This window comes from Trachypithecus francoisi, unplaced genomic scaffold, assembly GCF_009764315.1.
Source record: "Trachypithecus francoisi isolate TF-2019V2 unplaced genomic scaffold, Tfra_2.0 Lachesis_group8, whole genome shotgun sequence".
NCBI classification, from domain to species: domain Eukaryota; kingdom Metazoa; phylum Chordata; class Mammalia; order Primates; family Cercopithecidae; genus Trachypithecus; species Trachypithecus francoisi.
The window spans coordinates 9,083,296-9,101,851 of NW_022681473.1; the positions used below are offsets into that span (position 1 = coordinate 9,083,296).

General features: G+C 54.1%; 2 protein-coding genes across 5 annotated transcripts in view; both read right to left on the reverse strand.

The window, feature by feature from the left end:
* TM7SF2 (transmembrane 7 superfamily member 2) lies at positions 1-4,727 on the reverse strand. Of its 4 annotated transcripts, XM_033206982.1 has the most exons (11): positions 4,492-4,727; positions 4,232-4,406; positions 3,604-3,800; positions 3,425-3,479; positions 2,877-3,071; positions 2,695-2,798; positions 1,434-1,553; positions 1,185-1,353; positions 861-941; positions 658-780; positions 21-363 (listed from the first exon to the last, which is right to left on the reverse strand). In XM_033206982.1, the coding sequence occupies exons 1-11, from the start codon at positions 4,693-4,695 to the stop codon at positions 203-205; spliced, it is 1,584 nt and encodes a 527-aa protein (XP_033062873.1). In that variant the 5' UTR covers positions 4,696-4,727; the 3' UTR covers positions 21-202. The 4 variants fall into 4 exon arrangements, with proteins under 4 accessions (XP_033062876.1, XP_033062875.1, XP_033062874.1 ...); XM_033206985.1 differs by lacking the exon at positions 4,492-4,727 and having other exon boundaries at positions 1-363; positions 4,316-4,483; XM_033206984.1 differs by lacking the exon at positions 4,492-4,727 and having other exon boundaries at positions 1-363; positions 3,395-3,479; positions 4,316-4,483.
* VPS51 (VPS51 subunit of GARP complex) overlaps positions 4,587-18,556 on the reverse strand; it is a 25,063-nt gene continuing 11,093 nt past the window's right edge. Inside the window, exons 3-10 of the mRNA XM_033206981.1 lie at positions 8,569-8,715; positions 8,274-8,493; positions 7,384-8,101; positions 6,795-7,010; positions 6,368-6,586; positions 5,692-5,813; positions 5,514-5,601; positions 4,587-4,970 (exon numbers count right to left, since the gene is read on the reverse strand). Coding sequence (XP_033062872.1) covers positions 4,710-4,970; positions 5,514-5,601; positions 5,692-5,813; positions 6,368-6,586; positions 6,795-7,010; positions 7,384-8,101; positions 8,274-8,493; positions 8,569-8,715 — 1,991 coding nt within the window. The 3' untranslated portion in view covers positions 4,587-4,709. The remainder of the gene's footprint in view (positions 4,971-5,513; positions 5,602-5,691; positions 5,814-6,367; positions 6,587-6,794; positions 7,011-7,383; positions 8,102-8,273; positions 8,494-8,568; positions 8,716-18,556) is intronic.

An 18,556-nucleotide genomic window follows, 5' to 3' on the forward strand; every position in this document is an offset into this window, starting at 1 on the left:
TGCAAAGAAGGAAGAGCATCTCCGATTTTGGTCACTGGTTTCATTTTTTTCCTTGCTCTAAGCCACCTCCTCTCTGAGGCTGTTCATCCTCAGGGCCGGGTGGGGTACAAGCCCTTGAGTCCCAAGTGTGTCCAGGCTCCTGGTCCTGGGTGTGCTGGTGGATGAGTGGGCATATGCCCCCACGTGGGGTGGTCGAGCCGCCTCAGTAGATGTAGGGCATGATACGGTAAGGCACACGCCGGCAGTACTCCTGCCAGGCCAGGCCGTACTTCTGCAGGCACTGCCGCTCATCCCGGGCCTCACGGTGCACCAGCAGCGCGGTGAAGTAGAGGAGGTAGAAGTAGGGCAGCAGGTGTGACACCCCTGTAGAGAAGGAGGCTCTGTGACCACCCTGCCAGCCCCCTCTACCCCTCAGTTCGCAAACATTTCCACACCTAATGGCTCATGTGGGCATCAGGGCTCAGCAGCAAAAGCTCCAGGGTCTGTATCTAGGCATACCGTACTAGGTTGGCACAGAGGTGTGCCCCAGCCACACACTGGGTCCATCCCAGCTCTCTGACTACTCTCACTGGTGCATACCCAAAGTAGGCATCCTATGGTCGCTGAGCCACCCCTTCCCCCCATATGTTCCTGCCCCTATCCACATGGGGCACTCACCACAGGGCAAGGACCAAGCCAGAGCCATGATGAGGTCTCCAAGGTAGTTGGGATGGCGGACCATACCCCACCACCCAGACACCAGCAGTTTCCGCCCTGTGGCTGTAGAGATGGTCTCAAGCCCTGGAGAAAGATAGCAGGTGGGGAGTTCCCGGGAAGCCCAGCGGCCCCACCTCACCCATGGCCCTAGAGACCCAGCTCACCAGCCACTCTGGGGTCAGAAGGATTCTTTCGGAAAGTGTTTTTCTGGGAATTCGCCCCACGGAAGATGTAGTAACCAATAGCTGGTGAGAGAGTGTGAACAAGTGGCCAGGGTCAAGGGTTGCAGCCTCCTGTCTGACCATGACCTTCTGCCCAACCTGTCTGCAGCCCAGACTCTGCCTGGACACCCAGGACCCCCCCCCCCCCCCCCCCGGCTTTAGAGAGAACCCTGGGGGTTAGCACCTATGTGGTGTGCATGTAAACAGACCGTGAATGAAAAGGAGAGGGGAAAGATGGGCCCAACCTGCTGCCCCTTCCTGACTGACCATTGATGAGGCAGATGGCAGAAGCCATGGGCAACCCCAGAGGCTGCGGGTGGCGCAGCAGGAACTGGGCCTGCAGGCTGTAGGTGAAGGGCACCCAGGCTATGTCCCCAAATGCCAGCATGAAGCCAAACCCGTCATGTGTGATATCCATGGTGGTGAGGACCGCCTCCTGCAAGGACAAGACCCAGACACACTGGCATAGTCCCCATGTGGCCCTCAGACACCCACCCTCGTCCAGTCCAGCCTCACCTCGTGCCAGAGGGCGTCACCCACATAGAGTAACTGGAAGCCATTGACCAGCCACATGGCCAGTGAGGGACTGCCCCGAAGTTCTGCCTCCTTCACCAACAGGGCCAGGTTGATGAGGACCTGGGGGAGGGGAACAGGGCAGTCGTCTCCACAGAGGTGGCAGCCGTGGGCACAGCAGTGGCTAACTGCCCTTCTCAGCTGTCAGTTACACTCCAACCGTTAAGTGGATCCAGGCCTTGGACCCAAGGACAGAGACTAGACAGGGAGGTGTCTGCAGCTTGTTTCTTCTTGCCTTGTCTGTCTGAAGGTCTTGCAGAGAGCAGCCCAGGGAGCAGTTGGGGGCTGAGGCTTCAGAGCTCAAACAGAGCTGGTTTCAAATCTCAGCATCACCTGGGCAGGTTGCTTGCCCTCTCCATAGCCTACTTTCCCCACCCCTGTGTGAAAAATGGGGATAATCATGGGCCTGTCATGACTCAATGGCATCATCGCGTTTGAAGTCCTCCACAGCGTCCCTAGCAAGTGGTACGTGCTCAGTGGTGGCTAGTCAGAGCAACCCTGTGCTGGGTGCCTGCATTTTACACTGAGCTCTGTTCTGTCATACAGATTACCTCTTCTAATCTTCCCAGTAATCTTAGGAGAAAGCTTTAATTTTATCCCATTTCACAGATGAGAAAGTGGCCTCAGAAAGTGTTGTCAGGCCAGGGCCCAGATCCAGGGTGGGCACTTGGCACTCCTGCCTCGGGTAAGATAATTTCCAGGGCAACAGGAGAGGCCTTGCCCAAGAGTCTCTTTGGGTCATCTTGGCCACAGAACCAGAGATCACAGTTGGAATGTTGTCAAGGCCACCAGTGACGGGTAGGTTGCTAAACCCAGTGATCAATTTCAGGTTGTGCACTGCTTTGACCACCAAGTAGCATGCGGTCACTCCCTGGAAATAGATTTTGTGCTTGACTGCTGTTGAGAATTGCACGTGCTCTCCTAACATCATCCCTGACATGCTATATATACTTATGTTTTGTCTGTCTTTCCCACCAGAATGTAGGCTCTCTGCGGCAAAGATGTTTTTCTTCCTCTAACTTTATTTTTGTCTCACAGTACCTAGAGCAGTGCCTAGGGCCCAGGTGGATTTAACAAATGTTTGTGGAATAGGAATGATTAATGATTCGTGTCTGCACAGTTTTGGCCCTGCCCTGCCCAAGCGCTGCTTACCCACCTTAACCCTCCCCCTGGCCTTAGGCCAGCTCAGTCAAGCCCAACATACCCAGCCAATGAGGCCAGGTCGCAGTTCACAGAAATATTTGAAGTCGAAGAAACAGATACGAGGGTTGAGCTCCCGTCCCAGAAAAAAGTCGTAAATCGGATTGCCTGGAGAATATTGGAGAGTGAATGTACAGGCAGACGCCCCCGATCTGCCTCCATCTCCACCCCTAGAACCCCTCTCACCTGAGTTCCCCCCAGGTGCCAGGGCCGAAACTGGGGCTACCTGCGCCTTCATGTAGAGAAAGAGGCTGAAGATGAAAGCGGTGAGGGTGGCGACAAAAGCCAAGGGCAGGAGCATCTCCGGGAGCGCCCCCAGAGGCAGCCCCGCTGATACTCCCAGCCCCACCAACAGGGCTGTCAGCACCAGGGCCTGGAAGCCTAAAACCACAGCACACAGTGAGCCCTGGGGCTGCGCGCCTCCACATCCCCACCCCGCGAACACACACAGAGGCCAAAACTCAGGGGGGCCGCAGACCCTGCCCCAAGCATTAGGCTGCCACCCTGGCCTTCAGAGGATCACCCCAGGCACTGTTGTGGTGCACGGAGTAGCAGTAAATGGGGTAAGGGTGTGGGGACTCTTAGGGAGACCCCCGGCGTCTGTCCTGGGGCTCACAAAGAGAGGCATACAAAGGAGTCTGGGGTTGGGGCCAATCTCCGTGGACCTCCCCGCTAGGGCTGGAGCTCCACCCCCGGCCGCTTAACTCCAGCGCGAGGGCCCGTCCCCCAGGCACCGTTAATGGGATAGCGCAGGCGACTCTTGTCCTTCAATTCCTGCCCCTCAGCCACCTGCGGGTCCAAGGGGCTCTGATAAGGCCCGGGGCGTCCTCTCCCTCGCCGAGCCCCTCCGCCTCCCTCCTCCCTCCCCCGCCCTCCCCCGCCCTCCCCGAGCGTCCGCGAGCGGCGCCCGCACCTTGCGCGCCGGCAGTAGGTAGAGCGCCGCCTGCAGGCCGAGCCAGGCGAGCCACAGCAGCAGCGCCCGTGGGCTCCACAGCGCCTCCAGCCCAGGCAGGGACGCGGGTGGACCCAGCAGGCGCGCGGGGCCCGAACGGGCTGCCAGGAGCAGGTGGAACATGGTGGCGGGCAGCAGCAGCAGCAGAGCCGCGGCGCCTGCGGGATGGGCCATCACATCGGGCGTCCGCCCCCAGCGCCCCAGCTCCCCCCCGTCTCCCACGGGCGCTCTGACGTCTCTGCCGGACCCTTTCGGCATTCCCGGAGTGTGCCTCTGCACCCCTCCTCAGCCCTCAGGCACCCTGCTGCCTCCCACTTCCCTTCCCAGGCGTCCATCTTGGTCCCCCGCTCCCCCCTCGAAGACCCTCCTCCTGCTCCCAGTCGACACCATAAATCCCCGTTCTGCAGCCCCCAAAACCGACCCCTGCTCAGCTCTCCCTCTCCAGACACCTTCGCTGCAAACCCCCGGGTCCCTCTGCCTCCAACACCCCCAAAACCTTCCATCAGATCCTGTCCCCGCTCTTAGTTCACCCCCTCCAGCTCTCCTTCGCTCAGTCTTTGCCCCAGGTCCCTTCTCTCTGCCCCATTACCCAGGGGCCCTCCGAATTCCAGCGGGGCCCGGGGGCCCTGAGGGGGGGCCATGGTCTCCGCTCCTCCGGAGAGAGGGCGCTCACAATAGTCGATCAAGGAAACACAGTCCGCCCCATTTCCCAGGAGATGGACTCGGCCGCGCGGAGGATCCGGCCCTGCGGCGCCTGCACCTGCCTGGACACCGAGTGCAGACAAGGACCGCTCTTGTCCCAGGGTTTTTAAGTGGACCCGCCCCCTGCCCATCCTGGGCCCAGCACACCAGCCAATCGGCACTCGGGGGCGGACTCGACGCGGGCGCCGCAGAAGCCTCAGCTTCAAAACCCCGCCCCTGGAAAGGCCCGCCCAGCAAGCGAGAGGAGGAGGCCACACGTTTATTAGGTAGGTCCTGACTCCTGCCTGCGGGAACCACTGGGCCGGAGACCAGAGCCTGGGTGCCATGGGGCACCGGGAGAGGCCTGTGCATGGCAGCGGCTGCGCCTAGCCGCGCTCGCAGATGACCTCAACCACACTGGGCTCCATGGGCACAGGGTCTGGGCAGCGCAGGGCAGCCGAGGCCACCACTTCATCTAGCAGCAAGTGCACCAGTTCTTCGTCGGCCACAAAACGCCACAGGTAGAGCTGCAGAAAGTGGCAGTCCACTTGCACCTGCTGCAGCCCGAAGCGCCCAAAGGTGCGCAGCCGCACACACTCCAGCAGCGTCTTCAGGCTGATCTTGATGATGCCAGTAAGCACCGATACCTGCAGACAGGTACACAGGGATGCAGCTTGGGGACAGCAGTTGTTGGGGGGGGGTCACCCAAGTTCCAAGCAGGGGCCGGGGAGACATACGATGGAAGTAGCTGGGATGAGCAGAAAGTCTCCAGGGCCAGATAAGAGCGGAGGGATACAATACTAGCGCCGTCATCTGGCGGGCAGGGGACAGGTAGGGCCCAGCAATCAGAGGCATCCCTGAGCTTGGGGTGAGGTGGGGCAGGAACCATGGGTGAACAGAAAACCCTGGGAAGGCCCCAAGACTACTGTGGGGATAAGGACAAGAGCAGAGTCATCCCAGGTCAGCACCCAGAGACTCAGGCTGGGCACACACCAAGGTTGGGACAACGGCTGTGGGATTTGGGGGCAGGGCACTCTGTACTACCTAAAAACAGCCCTAGAGACAGAGACTGGAGGGTCAGGGTCACCCCCAGTTGGTCAGAGTCCTGGAGCTCCTTGGGCAGGTGTGGGGCTGCTCCAGACAACCCTCCTCGGGCTCCCTGGAAGTCTGAGTCACGCTGGAAGTCGGACCTTGTTGAACTCCACAGGGCTGAACACATCAATACGTTCAGAGAATAGCTTCTGGATATTGCTCAAGAGGTTGGTGTCCATCGGGGCACTGGATTGGGGGAGACAAGGAATCAGAGCCCGCTCTGCACCTTCGCCCTCTTTTGTCCCTTTCCCCTGGGGCTCCCCTGACCAGCCAGACCTGGGGGTATAGCTGGGGGCGTAGCGGCCCTGCTGCCGAGAGCTGCTGTACACGGAGAAGGTCCTCTTGCTGGAGTCGCTGCTCTGGGCCTTGCGAACACCCTCTTCGTACAGAAGCCCCACCTGGTGGCAAAAAGAGGTACTGCAAGGAAGCCAGAGCCAGGGGAAACCACCAGCCCATCGGTGCTGAGGATGCCCTAAGTCAGCTACTCAAGCATTACAAGAACAACAAGGCCTGCTATTTAGTAGGTACGTGGTCGCTATTTATAGAACCAGTGGAGTGGGGCAAAGGCAGGACACAAGAGTTGGTCTGAGGCCTAATCTTCAGCTTCAGCATCAGCACCAGCACCAACCCTGCCCTGACTTCCTGGGCAACCCTGAGCCTCTGCTTCTTCACAGGTAAAATAGGGGCGAAGATGTCATAGTCCTGGGCTGAGGAGGAACAAGACCGTGGACATAGGCACTGCCCAGCCCCTTTCGTCTTCATCCTTGGAGACTTGTTCCCCTGGAGTTCCCTCACGGATGCCCTGGCTACAGAACTGGCCCCATGAGAAGCCCAGATACACATCCCCTCCTCCAGGCAGACACTGCTAGTGATCCTCTGCTTCCCCAGCCCCTCTTGAAGGGACAGCACCCCCAGCCTGCGTCAGGGCTCCCCCAGCCAGCCTGGGCAGCACCTGCACGTCGATGGCGGTGGTATCCTCTACCACCCGCTTCATGACGGCCCGCACATTACGGGGCTCCAGAGTGCTGAGCCAGTCCCGAGTCTCCACGCTCTTGCGCAGCATCTGTGATATGACCAGGCCCTGCACCTTCACGTAGTGGGTCAGCAGCCGCCGTGCAGTTTCCCTGGCCTCTGCACACAGTGTGCTCACGGGCGTCACTGGGAACTGATCCTGAGCCAAAGAGGCAGAGGACAGAGGGAGTGGGTATGGGGGGGCAGCTCAGGGGCCACTACCAACCAGAAGCTGGGCACAGATTGGGCAAGGTGGAGGCTGGGGTACACACAGGCAGCTGGTCCGGGGTCTGGCCATGAGGGTACTGTCCAGCCACCTGCATTCCCCGCACCACCATTCCCTGCCCGACTAGGAGCTAGTGCTTCACCTGCACCAGAAACTGTTCATCAGTGAGAGTGAGGATATAGGAGATGGTAGCCGTCTCGTAGTCCAGGCAGAGGCGGGAGAGCAGCAGGAGCAGGGCAGGTGGTGTGGCACCCCCTTTCTCCCCAGGGCTGTCACAGAAGCTCTGAGCCGTCTGGCACATAGAGCGGATGAAGCCCACAATGAGGCCCTCACGGACACCCTGACTGCAGAACTCACCCTGCAAGGAGAAGGTGCCCAGGTCCACAGCAGGTCCCCTCTTCCAGGTAAGGCTGCTAATGACCCTCTGCTGGGGCTCTAAGTGCCCCAGCCCCCTCTGCAAGGGACAGCATCATCCTGCATTCTAAGTACCCTGTAGCAGCTTCCCTGAGTGGGGGCAGAGAAAGTCAACACTGGGGACCCCACCATGCCCTGCTTCTCAGTCCAGCTGCAGATCCCCGAACCTTCCCCCCCCACCCCCCCCACAGACTGTGCATAAGAACCTGAAACCACACCCAGAGTGCCTGGTTTCCCCAGTTTCCCAAGCACTGGTATATAAGGTTTTGGAGGGTCAACCAGCAGGTTGAATAAGGAACACCCAAGAGGAGGCGTACCCGGAAGTAGGGCTTGTTGGAGAAGGACACCTCTTTGGCGGTGAAAAGGTGCACTGCTGCCAGAGAGGCCTTAATGTGGCTCAGGATGGAGCTGGCCACATTGGCCAGCAACTCGGCCAGGCCAGGGCCCTCCTTCCCAGCCACTCGAGGCGCTGCCAGCGCCTGGCGGACGTCAGTCAGGCAGCCCAGGAAGGCCGCCCGGAGACCCTGCAGGTGGTGGCCCAGGCGCTCGCGGGCCACTCGTTCCACGATCTCCGTGGCAGCCTCTGCGAGCCCAGCAGCAGCCAGCAGGGCCCCGGGAGCCCGCAAGCGCCGGTGGAAGCGGTCCAGCGCCCGCACCAGCAGCGAGTTGTCACCACCACCCTGCTCCTGCGCCAGCCGCCGCTCCACCAGCGCAAAATAGCGGCTGCCCAGCTCCCGGGCAAAGGCCGCCAGCCTCTCGGCACCTGCTGGGCCCTGGGCCGCAAACAGCTCCTGGTAGGCCGCCGCCACCTGGCAGAGGCCGCCCACGAAGCCACTGCCTCCATGGTCGGTGAACTCTAACACGTCGGGAGCCGGAGGCGAGGGCCCCAGCTCGGCCTCCAGGCTTCTCAGCTCCTCCTCCAGCCGGCCGCGGGCGTGTGCCAGGAACTCCTCGCACAGCTCCTCCGCAGGCTCGCCCAGGGCCAGCAGCAGCTCCACGCACTCCGCCTGCTCCGGGGCGCCTGAGCCGCCCTCCCTGCAGGAGGCAGAGGTAGTGAAGGGCAGGGCTGGGGCTGTGCCGGTGGATGGGGCAGGAGCAGGAAAGCAAAGCACAGGGCAGGGCGACAGCTCCAGGAGGGCCCAGGAGCCGGGCATAGATGGGGCTTGGGGCCGGCGGGAGCGCTGGGGTCAGGGCAGAGGGGCCACACCTGAAGCGCTGCCGCAGCTGCTGGGCCAGACGGCCTGTGATGACCTGGCAGTCGTCCTGGATGGCGCGGAACGAGGGCAGGTGTTGGTACTGCTGCAGCACGGCCTGCGCGCGGCCCTGGTAGCGCACCGCTTGCCCGTAGGCGCCCAATTCCACGCACTTGGTGAGGCGCGAAGGCAGCTCAAAGAGGAACTGCAGCTTCCGCAACAGCGCGTGGACCCCTGGGGGACGGAGGGTGACATTAGCCCCAGAGCCCCAGGAAAGGCCCACTGCAGGCCCCACCCGGCGGTGCCCACCTGCCAGCTTGGTGATGCGCTCGTGGCGGTCCTGCAACGTGGCGCTGATGCGCGCGCTGAAGTCCGTGATCACTGCCATGTTGGTGGCCAGCCGGTCCATCTCATCCTCCATCTTCCGGAAATCGTTCTTCATCTTCCGGATGGTGTCTAGGACGGCAGGGGCGGGGGAGAGGGGAGAGCGGGTGACTGCGGGGCGGGCGCAACCTCAGCCCGTTCTCACCCACCCCTTCACAGACGCCCCAGCTTGCTCCAGGGGCGCATGGATGATTCCAGAGAAAGGACTGCGAGGGCTCGGGTTACAGCGCACATGGGGGCAGGGGAAGGGGGTTTATGTTCCCAAAGCAGGCATCACTCACATACCCCCTGTAACCCCCTAGCCCTGGTGCCCAGGAGAGCCAGCCCGCACAAGAAGTCCAGATCCAAAGCAGGCCACAGGTGCTTAGCCAGCTGCCACCACTGTGCCTCAATTACTCCATCAGACCACAAGCAGCTAAGGCAGGGACCGCTGGCTCCCAGGCGCATCTGCATGCCCAGTGCACTGCCCGGAGGAGGCAATACATTCTTGTTCACCCTTATCTCCTTTCCAGACCTCCCAAAGCCTTTCACATGCGTCCCAGAACATGGGCTGTCTTCTCTGAAGGGCCCTTTCCCTTTGGTCCTGATAGAATCCTGCCTAGGGAGGCTGTTCTTCCTTTCACACACCAGGTGCCTGGGAGCCTGGTCCCTTCATACTTCTAAATCATGCCTAGATCTCCTCTCTTCAAAACCTCGGCTTCTCGGAAGACCATGCCATCAAGCCACAACCCTCCTCTTTGCTGTCTCTACTGTCCTCTGCCACTCCTCTCAGTTCCCAATCACTGCCTCCTCTTGTCCCCCTCCTGTCACCTCCTTGTGCACATCCACATGGATGAGCCTTCAAACGTTCCTGACTGTTCACTGACTGCCTCAATTCCACCTATACTTTTTTTTTTTTGAGACAGTCTCACTCTGTCACCCAGGCTGGAGTGCAATGGTGCGATGTCAGCTCACTGCAATCTCCGCCTCCCAGGTTCACACCATTCCCCCGCCTCAGCCTCCCGAGTAGCTGGGATTACAGGTGACCACCACTAATTTTTTTTTTTTTTTTAATTTTTAGTAGAGACGGGGTTTCACCGTGTTAGCCAGGATGGTCTCGATCTCCTCATCTCATGATCCACCCACCTCGGCCTCTCAAAGTGCTGGGATTACAGGCATGAGCCACCGCGGCCGGCCAATTCCACCTATTCTTGTGTTTGCCTTTTCTGATCTACCCCCTCCTTGCCATCACCAAGAACTGCCCCCTCTAAAATCTCAGCCTCAAGCCTTGCTGCCTTCATTATTCGGGCCACTCCCCTTTCTGCCCTCTCTGACAATCCGTTGGCCTCTGCAGGAAGTCTGGGCACACTGACACCAGCACTTGGTCCCTGTTCACAACGCCCCTCATGGCTTCACTTCCTTCCCCCTCACTCCTCTCAGAATTTGGGGTCCTCCATCAGCATCATCACATATTTGCAAGCTCCCTTGCCTCTCTAGCTCCACCCGCCTCCATTACTTGTCAGACAAAACCCTAGTGCAGGTTAAGCCCAATGAGCCACTTACCCCTGGCACCTGAACCAATCAACCCAACTAGTCTCCCTTTAAATTTTATGACATGAAGTCCCAAAGTGGCACTCCACACTGCCCAGCCATCCTTCCAAAGCTTCTAGTGGGTCTATTTTCCCATTTTCCAAAGTAAAATTTTCTCCTCAGTCCTCAAAACTTCAATACAAGGCTGGGCTCAGTGGCTCACGCCTATAATCCCAGCACTTTGGGAGGCCGCGGAAGGTGGATCACTTGAGGTCAGGAGTTCAAGACTAGTCTGGCCAACATGGCGAAACCCCAACTCCACTAAAAATACAAAAATTAGCCGGGCATCGTGGTGTACCTGTAATCCCAGCTACTCGGGTGGCTGAGGCAGGAGAATCACTTGAACCTGAGAGGCAGAGGTTGCAGTGAGCTGAGATTATCCCACTGCACTCCAGCCTGGAGGACAGAGCGACACTCTGTCTCAAAAACAAACAAAAAACAACAAAACCTCCAATACATGCTCACTGACTCTCAACTGGGACCCTGCTTCATACACATACTTCATGGAGAGAATAAAAGCAAACATCAACTCCCTCTAAGTCTGCAAAGCAAACAGACTTCTGTGCACAGTCTATGCCTTCTGCTCTCCCTCTCCTGAGAGGTCTCATCCAATCCTGCAGCTGTGGTGACTGAGACACTTCTGCCTCCTGTCCTGACCAGAGCGCTGCCTAATGACCTATTTAACACCTTGATGGGGGCAGTGCACAAAGGGCTTACACGTAACACCTCCAAAACAAAACCCTTGGCCTTTCGGAAGTAATCTTTGATTCTTGTCTTTCACCTAGTGATATGGGTAAGCTTTGTGTCCCCAACCAACTTTCATCTTGAATTGTAATCCCCATAATCCCCATGTGTCAAGTGAGAGACCAGGGAATTGAATCACGGGGCAGTTCCCCCATGCTGTTGTCGTGATAGTGAGTTATCACGAGATCTGATGGGTTTTGGTTTTTTTTTGAGACAGTTTCGCTCTGTTGCCCAGGCTGGAGTGCAGTGGCACGATCTCGGCTCACTGCAAGCTCCGCCTCTCGAGTTCACACCATTCTCCTGCCTCAGCCTCCCGAGTAGCTGGGACTACAGGCGCCCGCCACCACGCCTGGCTAGTTTTTTGTATTTTTAGTAGAGACGGGGTTTCACCGTTAGCCAGGATGGTCTCGATCTCCTGACCTCGTGATCCGACCACCTTGGCCTCCCAAAGTGCTGGGATTACAGGCATGAGCCACTGCGCCTGGCGAGATCTGATGGTTTTATAAGGGGCTCTCCCTGCTTCGCTTGGCACTTCTCCTTCCTGCTGCCTTGTGAAGAAGATGCCTTCTCTTTCACCTTCTGCCATGATTGTAAGTTTCCTGAGGCCTCCCCAGTCATGCTGTGAACTGTGAGTCAATTAAACCTCTTTCCTTTATAAGTTACCCAGTCTCAGACAGTCCTTTACAGCAGTATGAACACGGATTAATATACCTAGTAATCAATCCATTACTAAGTCATGGAAGGTCTACCTGCAACATTTTCTTTCTAAGCCACTATCATCTCATGTCCAACAATTGCCAACATTTCCCAACTAATTTCCCTAATTCCATCGAACGTACCAACAATGTTCATAAAGGAAGGCGAAAGGATAAGACAGAAATGTGTATGTGTAACAGGAGATTTTTTTGTTTTGTTTCATTTTGTTTTGAGAAAGAGTCTTGCTCTGTTGCCCAGGCTGGAGTGCAGTGGCGTGATCTCAGCTCTGGAGGCTCCTGGAGGGTAGCACGCCCAGGGAGGGCATGGAAACTCCACGCTCCTTCCCCTACACCTCGCCCTGTACCCTTCATGTGTACCCTTTGTAACATCCTTTGTAATACACTGGTAAACGTGTTCTCCTGAGCTCTGTGAGCCGCTCCAGCAAATTGAGCCCAAAGAGGGAGTTGTGGAAACCCCAACCTGGAGCCAGTTGGTCAGAAGTTCTGGAGGCCTGAGGCCCCGACCTGCAGCTAGTGCCTGAAGGTGGGGAGGCAGACTTGGGACTGGACTAGTGCCTGAAGGTGGGGGGAGGCAGACTTGGGGACTGAGCTCTCAACTCATGGAATCTGATGCTATCTCTGGGTAAATAGTTTTGGAATTAAATCAGAGTACACGCAGCGGGTGTCTGCTGCTTGGTGTGTGGGGAAGAAACCCAACACATCTGGTCACAGAACTCTTCTGTGGTCATGACTGTGGTGATGTGACGGCATAGGAAGCACACAGTTCGCGTTTTTCCCAAACAATGCCATAAAATATATCCAAACCTTTCCATATGGTAGGTCACAAAGAAAAAAATCTCATTCCTTTTTTGAGACAGGGTCTCCCTCTGTCACCCAGGCTGCAGTGCAGTGGCACAATCTCAGCTCACTGCAACCTCCACCTCCCAGGTTCAAGCGATTCTCCTGCCTCAGCCCCCTGAGTAGCTGGGATTACCGACGCACGCCACCACGCCTGGCTAAATTTTGTACTTTAAGTAGAGAAGGTTTCACCATGTTGGCCAGACTGGTCTCTGACCTCTGGCCTAAATACTTCCCTAACCTCCAAAACTCAGTATCATGTTTACCAAGGCAGTGCTAGAAGCACTCCAATTAAAGTCAAAACATGGCAAGGACAACCTTGATTGCCAATGTTATCTACATTGTTCTGGGGCATTAGCCAACTCAGCTAGATTCACAAGATGTATTATGGAGATACACAAATTGGAAAGGAGGGAAAAGTATCACTATTTACAGATGATATAATCAAATAAATAGGCCGGCTATGGTGGCTCATGCCTGTAATCCCAGCACTTTGGGAGGCCAAGGCAGGCAGATCACTTGAGGTCAGGGGTTTGAGACCAGCCTGGCCAACATGGTAAAACCCCATCTCTACTAAAAATACAAAAATTAGTTGGGCGTGGTGGCAGGCACCTGTAATCCTAGCTACTGGGAAGACTGAGGCAGGAGAATCACTTGAACCCTGGAGGCTGAGGTTACAGTGAGCCGAGATTGTGTCACTGCACTCTAACCTGGGTGACAGAGCGAGACTCTGTCTCAAATAATAATAATAATAATAATTGAATAAATAGAAAGCCCTAAAAAAAAAACCTGTAAACGTTGCTATAAACAAGAGATACACCACTTTTCACTTCTTAGATTGTCAAAGATTGAAAGAGGTATTCTCTTCTTTGCTGGTGGTTATGCAAACTGATCAGTGTTTATAAAGAAGAATCTGGAAATATCTAACTGCAATCACTTGTGAGCCTTCACACACCCACACCTGTCCGTATGTGGCTCCTGGACTGTGGGAATGTCCTCCAAGCAACACTGGGAATCCATCCCACTTGGGGAGATAGCTGGAAGGGTGAGTAAGGAGAAAAGCATTGAGGTCCATGACAAGGTACAGACACAAAAAATGCAGGAAAAAAATAGTAGAGAAAATCCAAGAGAAAGAACTGCCCAAGACAAAGAATTTTGACAGGGCTCACATCTGTAGAGCTATTAAGGGCTTTTTAAAAAAATTACATGGAGGCCGGGCGCGGTGGCTCAAGCCTGTAATCCCCAGCACTTTGGGAGGCCGAGACGGGCGGATCACGAGGTCAGGAGATCGACACCATCCTGGCTAACATGGTGAAACCCCGTCTCTACTAAAAAAAATACAAAAAACTAGCCGGGCGAGGTGGCGGCGCCTGTAGTCCCAGCTACTCGGGAGGCTGAGGCAGGAGAATGGCGTGAACCCGGGAAGCGAAGCTTGCAGTGAGCTGAGATCTGGCCACTGCACTCCAGCCTGGGTGACAGGGCGAGACTCCGTCTCAAAAAAAAAAAAAAAAAAAAATTACATGGAAAGGTAGATCATGTATCAGTAAAATGAACTTTTCATTTTAACAACACAGTCCAAAAGAAAAGATCATTTAGCCCTCTTAGAGACGATTTCACAGAGGAAGGTTACTAAGGAATAAAATCACATGATACGAAACATCTGTATTACTTTTGGGACCACTGCCTGCATTTTGTTGGGAAAATCGTAATTTTGGGGGGTTTCCTTGCTTGAGATAGGGTCTTGCTCTGTCTATTGGTGTAGTGGTGTACGCCTATAATCCCAGCTACTCAGGAGGCTGAGGCAGGAGAATCACTTGAACCAGGGTGGTGGAGGTTACAGTGAGCCGAGATGGCACCCAGGCTGGAATGCAGTGGTGCAAACACAGCTTACTGAAGCCTTGAACTCTGGGGCTCAAGTGATCTTCCTACCTTAGCCTCTGAAGTAGCCAGGACTACACAAAAGTGCCATCACACCCGGCTAATTTTTTAATTTTTGTTTAAATTTTTTGTAGAGATGGGGTCTCTCTATGTTGCCTAGGCTGGTCTCAAACTCCTGGGCTCAAGCAATGCTCTCACTTCAGCCTCCCAAAGTGCTGGGATCACAGGAATGAGCCACTGTGCCTGGCAGGAAAATAATTTTTCTTGCCAATTCATAGATGGTGAACTAAAGGACATAGCAAAGGCAGTGCTATGAAGTGAAAAACAATAAAAGCAGAGCCGAGGCTGAGGTTCGTAAAGGGATCATGGGCTAATGATCTAAGGGAGACAGAGGCTTGGCAGTTGATGAGGCATTTCGTCTTCACCCAGTGAATTACTGGTTTTGTTTACGGGCATGTGACACAGTCTCCTTCCAGGTCTGCCAAAAACTACCATCAAAAGAGGAGACCCTTTCAGTAGTGGGTGTTTGAGCCCATGACACTTAGGGGCTACCTGAAGAGGGAAGTTTGAATCCAACTTCTAAAGGGTAAAATCCAAACACTAAGTCATTAGGAAAATAGAGTAAAAGAAAACCCAACACTGTTGTGTGCTGTCATTGTCACTGCCTGCATAGCCATGGAGCCATTAAACTAGAGATAAAAGTTGTACCATATCCAACAATGACAGTGAAAAGCATCCATACCATTCAGTCATAAAGACTACACTGTTCATCTTTGCATTTCAAGCTTGGTAAGAAAAGCAAGCCAGGCGTGGTGGCTCACGCCTATAATCCCAGCACTTTGGGAGGCCAAGGCAGGTGGATCACCTGAGCTCACCAGCCTGGCCAAAATGGTGAAACCCCGTCTCTGCTGAAAATACAATGATTAGTCAAGCGTGGTGGCAGGCGCCTGTAATCCCAGGTACTTGGGAGGCTAAGACCGGAGAATCACTTGAACCCTGGAGGCAGAGGTTGCAGTGAGCCAAGATTGCCCCACTGCACTTCAGCCTGGGTGACAGAGCAAGATTCTGTCTAAAAAAAAAAAAAGCTCGTTAAGCAAAGCAGTTTGCAACCAGGGAAAGTGAAAACCATCTGGATGCCAGGATGCTGGCTACCTTGGGAGGGGACTGGGTGGTAACTGGTAGGAGGCTCAGGGGGCTTTGCTGGTTATGCTGTTTCCCAACCTGGATGCTGATTATGTGAAATCCATGGAGCTGTCCACTTCTGTGCACTTTTTTGCATATCTGTTAATTTTCTTTTTCTTTTTTTTTTTTTTGAGACAGGGTCTGGCTCTGTCACCCAGGCTGGAGTGCAGTGACACAATCTTGGCTCACTGCAACCTCTGCCTCCCAGGTACAAGCCTTCCACCTCAACTTCCTGAGCAGCTGGGACTACAGGGACACGACACCACAGCCAGCTAATTTTTGTATTTTTTGTAGAGATGGGTGTAGCCTGTTGGCCAGGATGGTCTTGAACTCCTGAGCTCAAGCAATCTGCCTGCCTCTGCCTCCCAAAATGTTGGGATTATAGGCATGAGCCACCACACCTGGCCTCCTTTAATTTTCAGTGAAATGTACTGTCAAAGACTCCTTTGTCTTTGCCTGGAGAAAAGAATTAGAAGGGGCTTTTCCCTGTATAACGTTTGAGATCTTTCTAATTTTGACACAAGTAAATGCATTATTACATAATGAAACTCAATGTCTAGGTGAGAGGTTGGCAAACTACAGCCTGCAGGCCAAAGCTGGCTCAACCCCTGGTTTTTGTTTTTAATTGGGATATAATTGACATACCATAAAATTCAATGGTTTTTAATATGTTTAATATACTCACAAGGTTGTACAAACAACCTATGTAATTCCAGAACATGTCATCATCCCCTAAAGAAACCCTGTAACCCTTGGCAGTCATTCCTTATTCCCCCACTCCTAGAACTTGGCAACCATTAACCTAGTTTCTGTCTCTATGGATTTGTCTATTCTACAAAATATATTTAACAGAAATGGAATCATAGGCATAGGATTGGGAACATTAGCATGTTTCCAAGGTTCATCTATGTTGTAGCCTGTGTCAGTATGTTATATCTAGTCTTCTTTTCTTTTATTTTTTTTTTTGAGACGGAGTCTGGCTTTGTCGCCCAGGCTGGAGTCCAGTGGCCGGATCTCAGCTCACTGCAAGCTCCGCCTCCCAGGTTCACGCCATTCTCCTGCCTCAGCCTACCGGGTAGCTGGGACTACAGGCACCCGCCACCTCGCCCGGCTAGTTTTTTGTATTTTTTAATAGAGACGGGGTTTCACCGTGTTAGCCAGGATGGTCTCGATCTCCTGACCTCGTGATCCGCCCGCCTCGGCCTCCCAAAGTGCTGGGATGACAGGCTTGAGCCACCGCGCCCGGCCGTTATATCTATTCTTATGGCTGAATAATATTCCACTGTGTGGATATTTGTTTATATTCATCCATCAATTGATGGCCATTTGGATTGCTTCCACCTTGTGGCTATTATAAAAAGTGCTGTTATTGGCCAGGTGCAGTGGCTCATGCCTGTAATCTCAGTACTTTGGGAGGCCGAGGCAAGTGGATCACTTGAGGTCAGAAGTTCAAGACCAGCCTGGCCAACAAGGTGAAATTCTGTCTCTAGTAAACATACAAAAAAAAAAAAAAATTAGGCGGGTGTGGTGGTGCACACGTACAATCTCAGCTACTCAGGAGGCTGAGGCAGGAGAATCGCTTGAACTGGGGAGGCAGAGGTTACAGTGAGCCAAGATGGCACCACTGCACTCTAGCCTGGGTGACAGAGTTAGACTCCATCTCAAAAACAACAACAACAAAATGCTGCTATGAACATTTGTGTACATGTTTTTGTGTGAACATATGTTTTCAATTCTCTTTGGTATATTCCTAGGAGTAAAACTGCTAGATCATATGGTAACCTTGAATGTGGTTTTGAAGAACAGTCAAACTGTCTTCCACAATGGGTGCACCATTTTGTGGTTTGGATTTGCATTTCCCTAAGACCTAATGATGCTGAGCATCTTTATATGTGCTTTTTGGCCACTTGTATGTTTTCTCTGGAGAAGTGTCTATTCAAATCCTTTGCCCATTTTAAATTAGGGTTATCTTTTTAGTCCTGAGCTAAAAAATGTTCTTTATATGTTCTGAACACTAGATCTTTATTAGATAAATAACCTGCAAATATTTTCTCCCATTCTGTGGGCTGTCCTTTTATTATTTTTTATTTTTTTATTATTACTTTTTGAGATGGAGTCTCGCTCTGTTGCCCAGGCTGGAGTGCAGTGGCATGATCTTGACTCACTGCAACCTCCGCCTCCTGGGTTCAAGTGATTCTCCTGCCTCAGCCTCCCGAGTAGCTGGGACTACAGGTGCCTGCCACCACGCCCAACTAATTTTTGTATTTTTAGTAGAGACGGGGTTTCACCATAATATTGGCCAGGCTGGTCTTGAACTCCTAACCTCAGGTGATCTGCCACCTCAGGCTCCCAAAGTGCTGGGATTATGGGCGTGAGCCACAGTGCCTGGCCTTATTTTTTTTATTTTTTTAGAGACAGAGTTTCGCTCTGTCACCCAGGCTAGAGTGCAGAGGAGCAATCTTGGCTCACTGCAAGCTCTGCCTCTCGGGTTCACACCATTCTCCTGCCTCAGCCTCCCGAGTAGCTGGGACTACGGGCGCCCACCAGCACGCTGGCCAATTTTTTGTATTTTTAGTAGAGATGGGGTTTCACTGTGTTAGCCAGGATGGTCTTGATCTCCTGACCTCGTGATCCACTGACCTCGCCCCCCAAAGTTTGGGATTACAGGCATGAGCCACCACGCCCGGCCTTATTTTTTTTTTGTTATTTTTTGAAATAGGGTCTTGCTTTGCCACTCAGGCTAGAGTGCAGTGGCACAATCTCAGTTCACTGCAGCATCAACCTCCTGGGCTCAAGTGATCTTCCCACCTCAGCCTCCCAAGTAACTGGGACTACAGGTGTACACCACCATCCCTGGCTATTTTTTGTATTTTTGGTAGAGACGAGGTTTTGCCATGTTGCCCAGGATCCTTTTACTTTCTTGATAGGGTCCCTACAGCACAAGATTTGAATTTTGATGAAGTCCAATATATCTATTTTTATCTTTA

Excerpts from the sequence above, each read along its gene's own strand:
- TM7SF2 (XM_033206982.1), bottom strand. The coding sequence starts at position 4,695 with ATGCACAGGCCTCTCCCGGTGCCCCATGGCACCCAGGCTCTGGTCTCC. Across the intron at positions 1,554-2,694 it reads GACCTGGCCTCATTGGCTGG|GTCCTCATCAACCTGGCCCT; the intron begins GTATGTTGGGCT and ends CCCCTCCCCCAG. Across the intron at positions 942-1,184 it reads TGCCATCTGCCTCATCAATG|CTATTGGTTACTACATCTTC; the intron begins GTCAGTCAGGAA and ends CTCTCTCACCAG.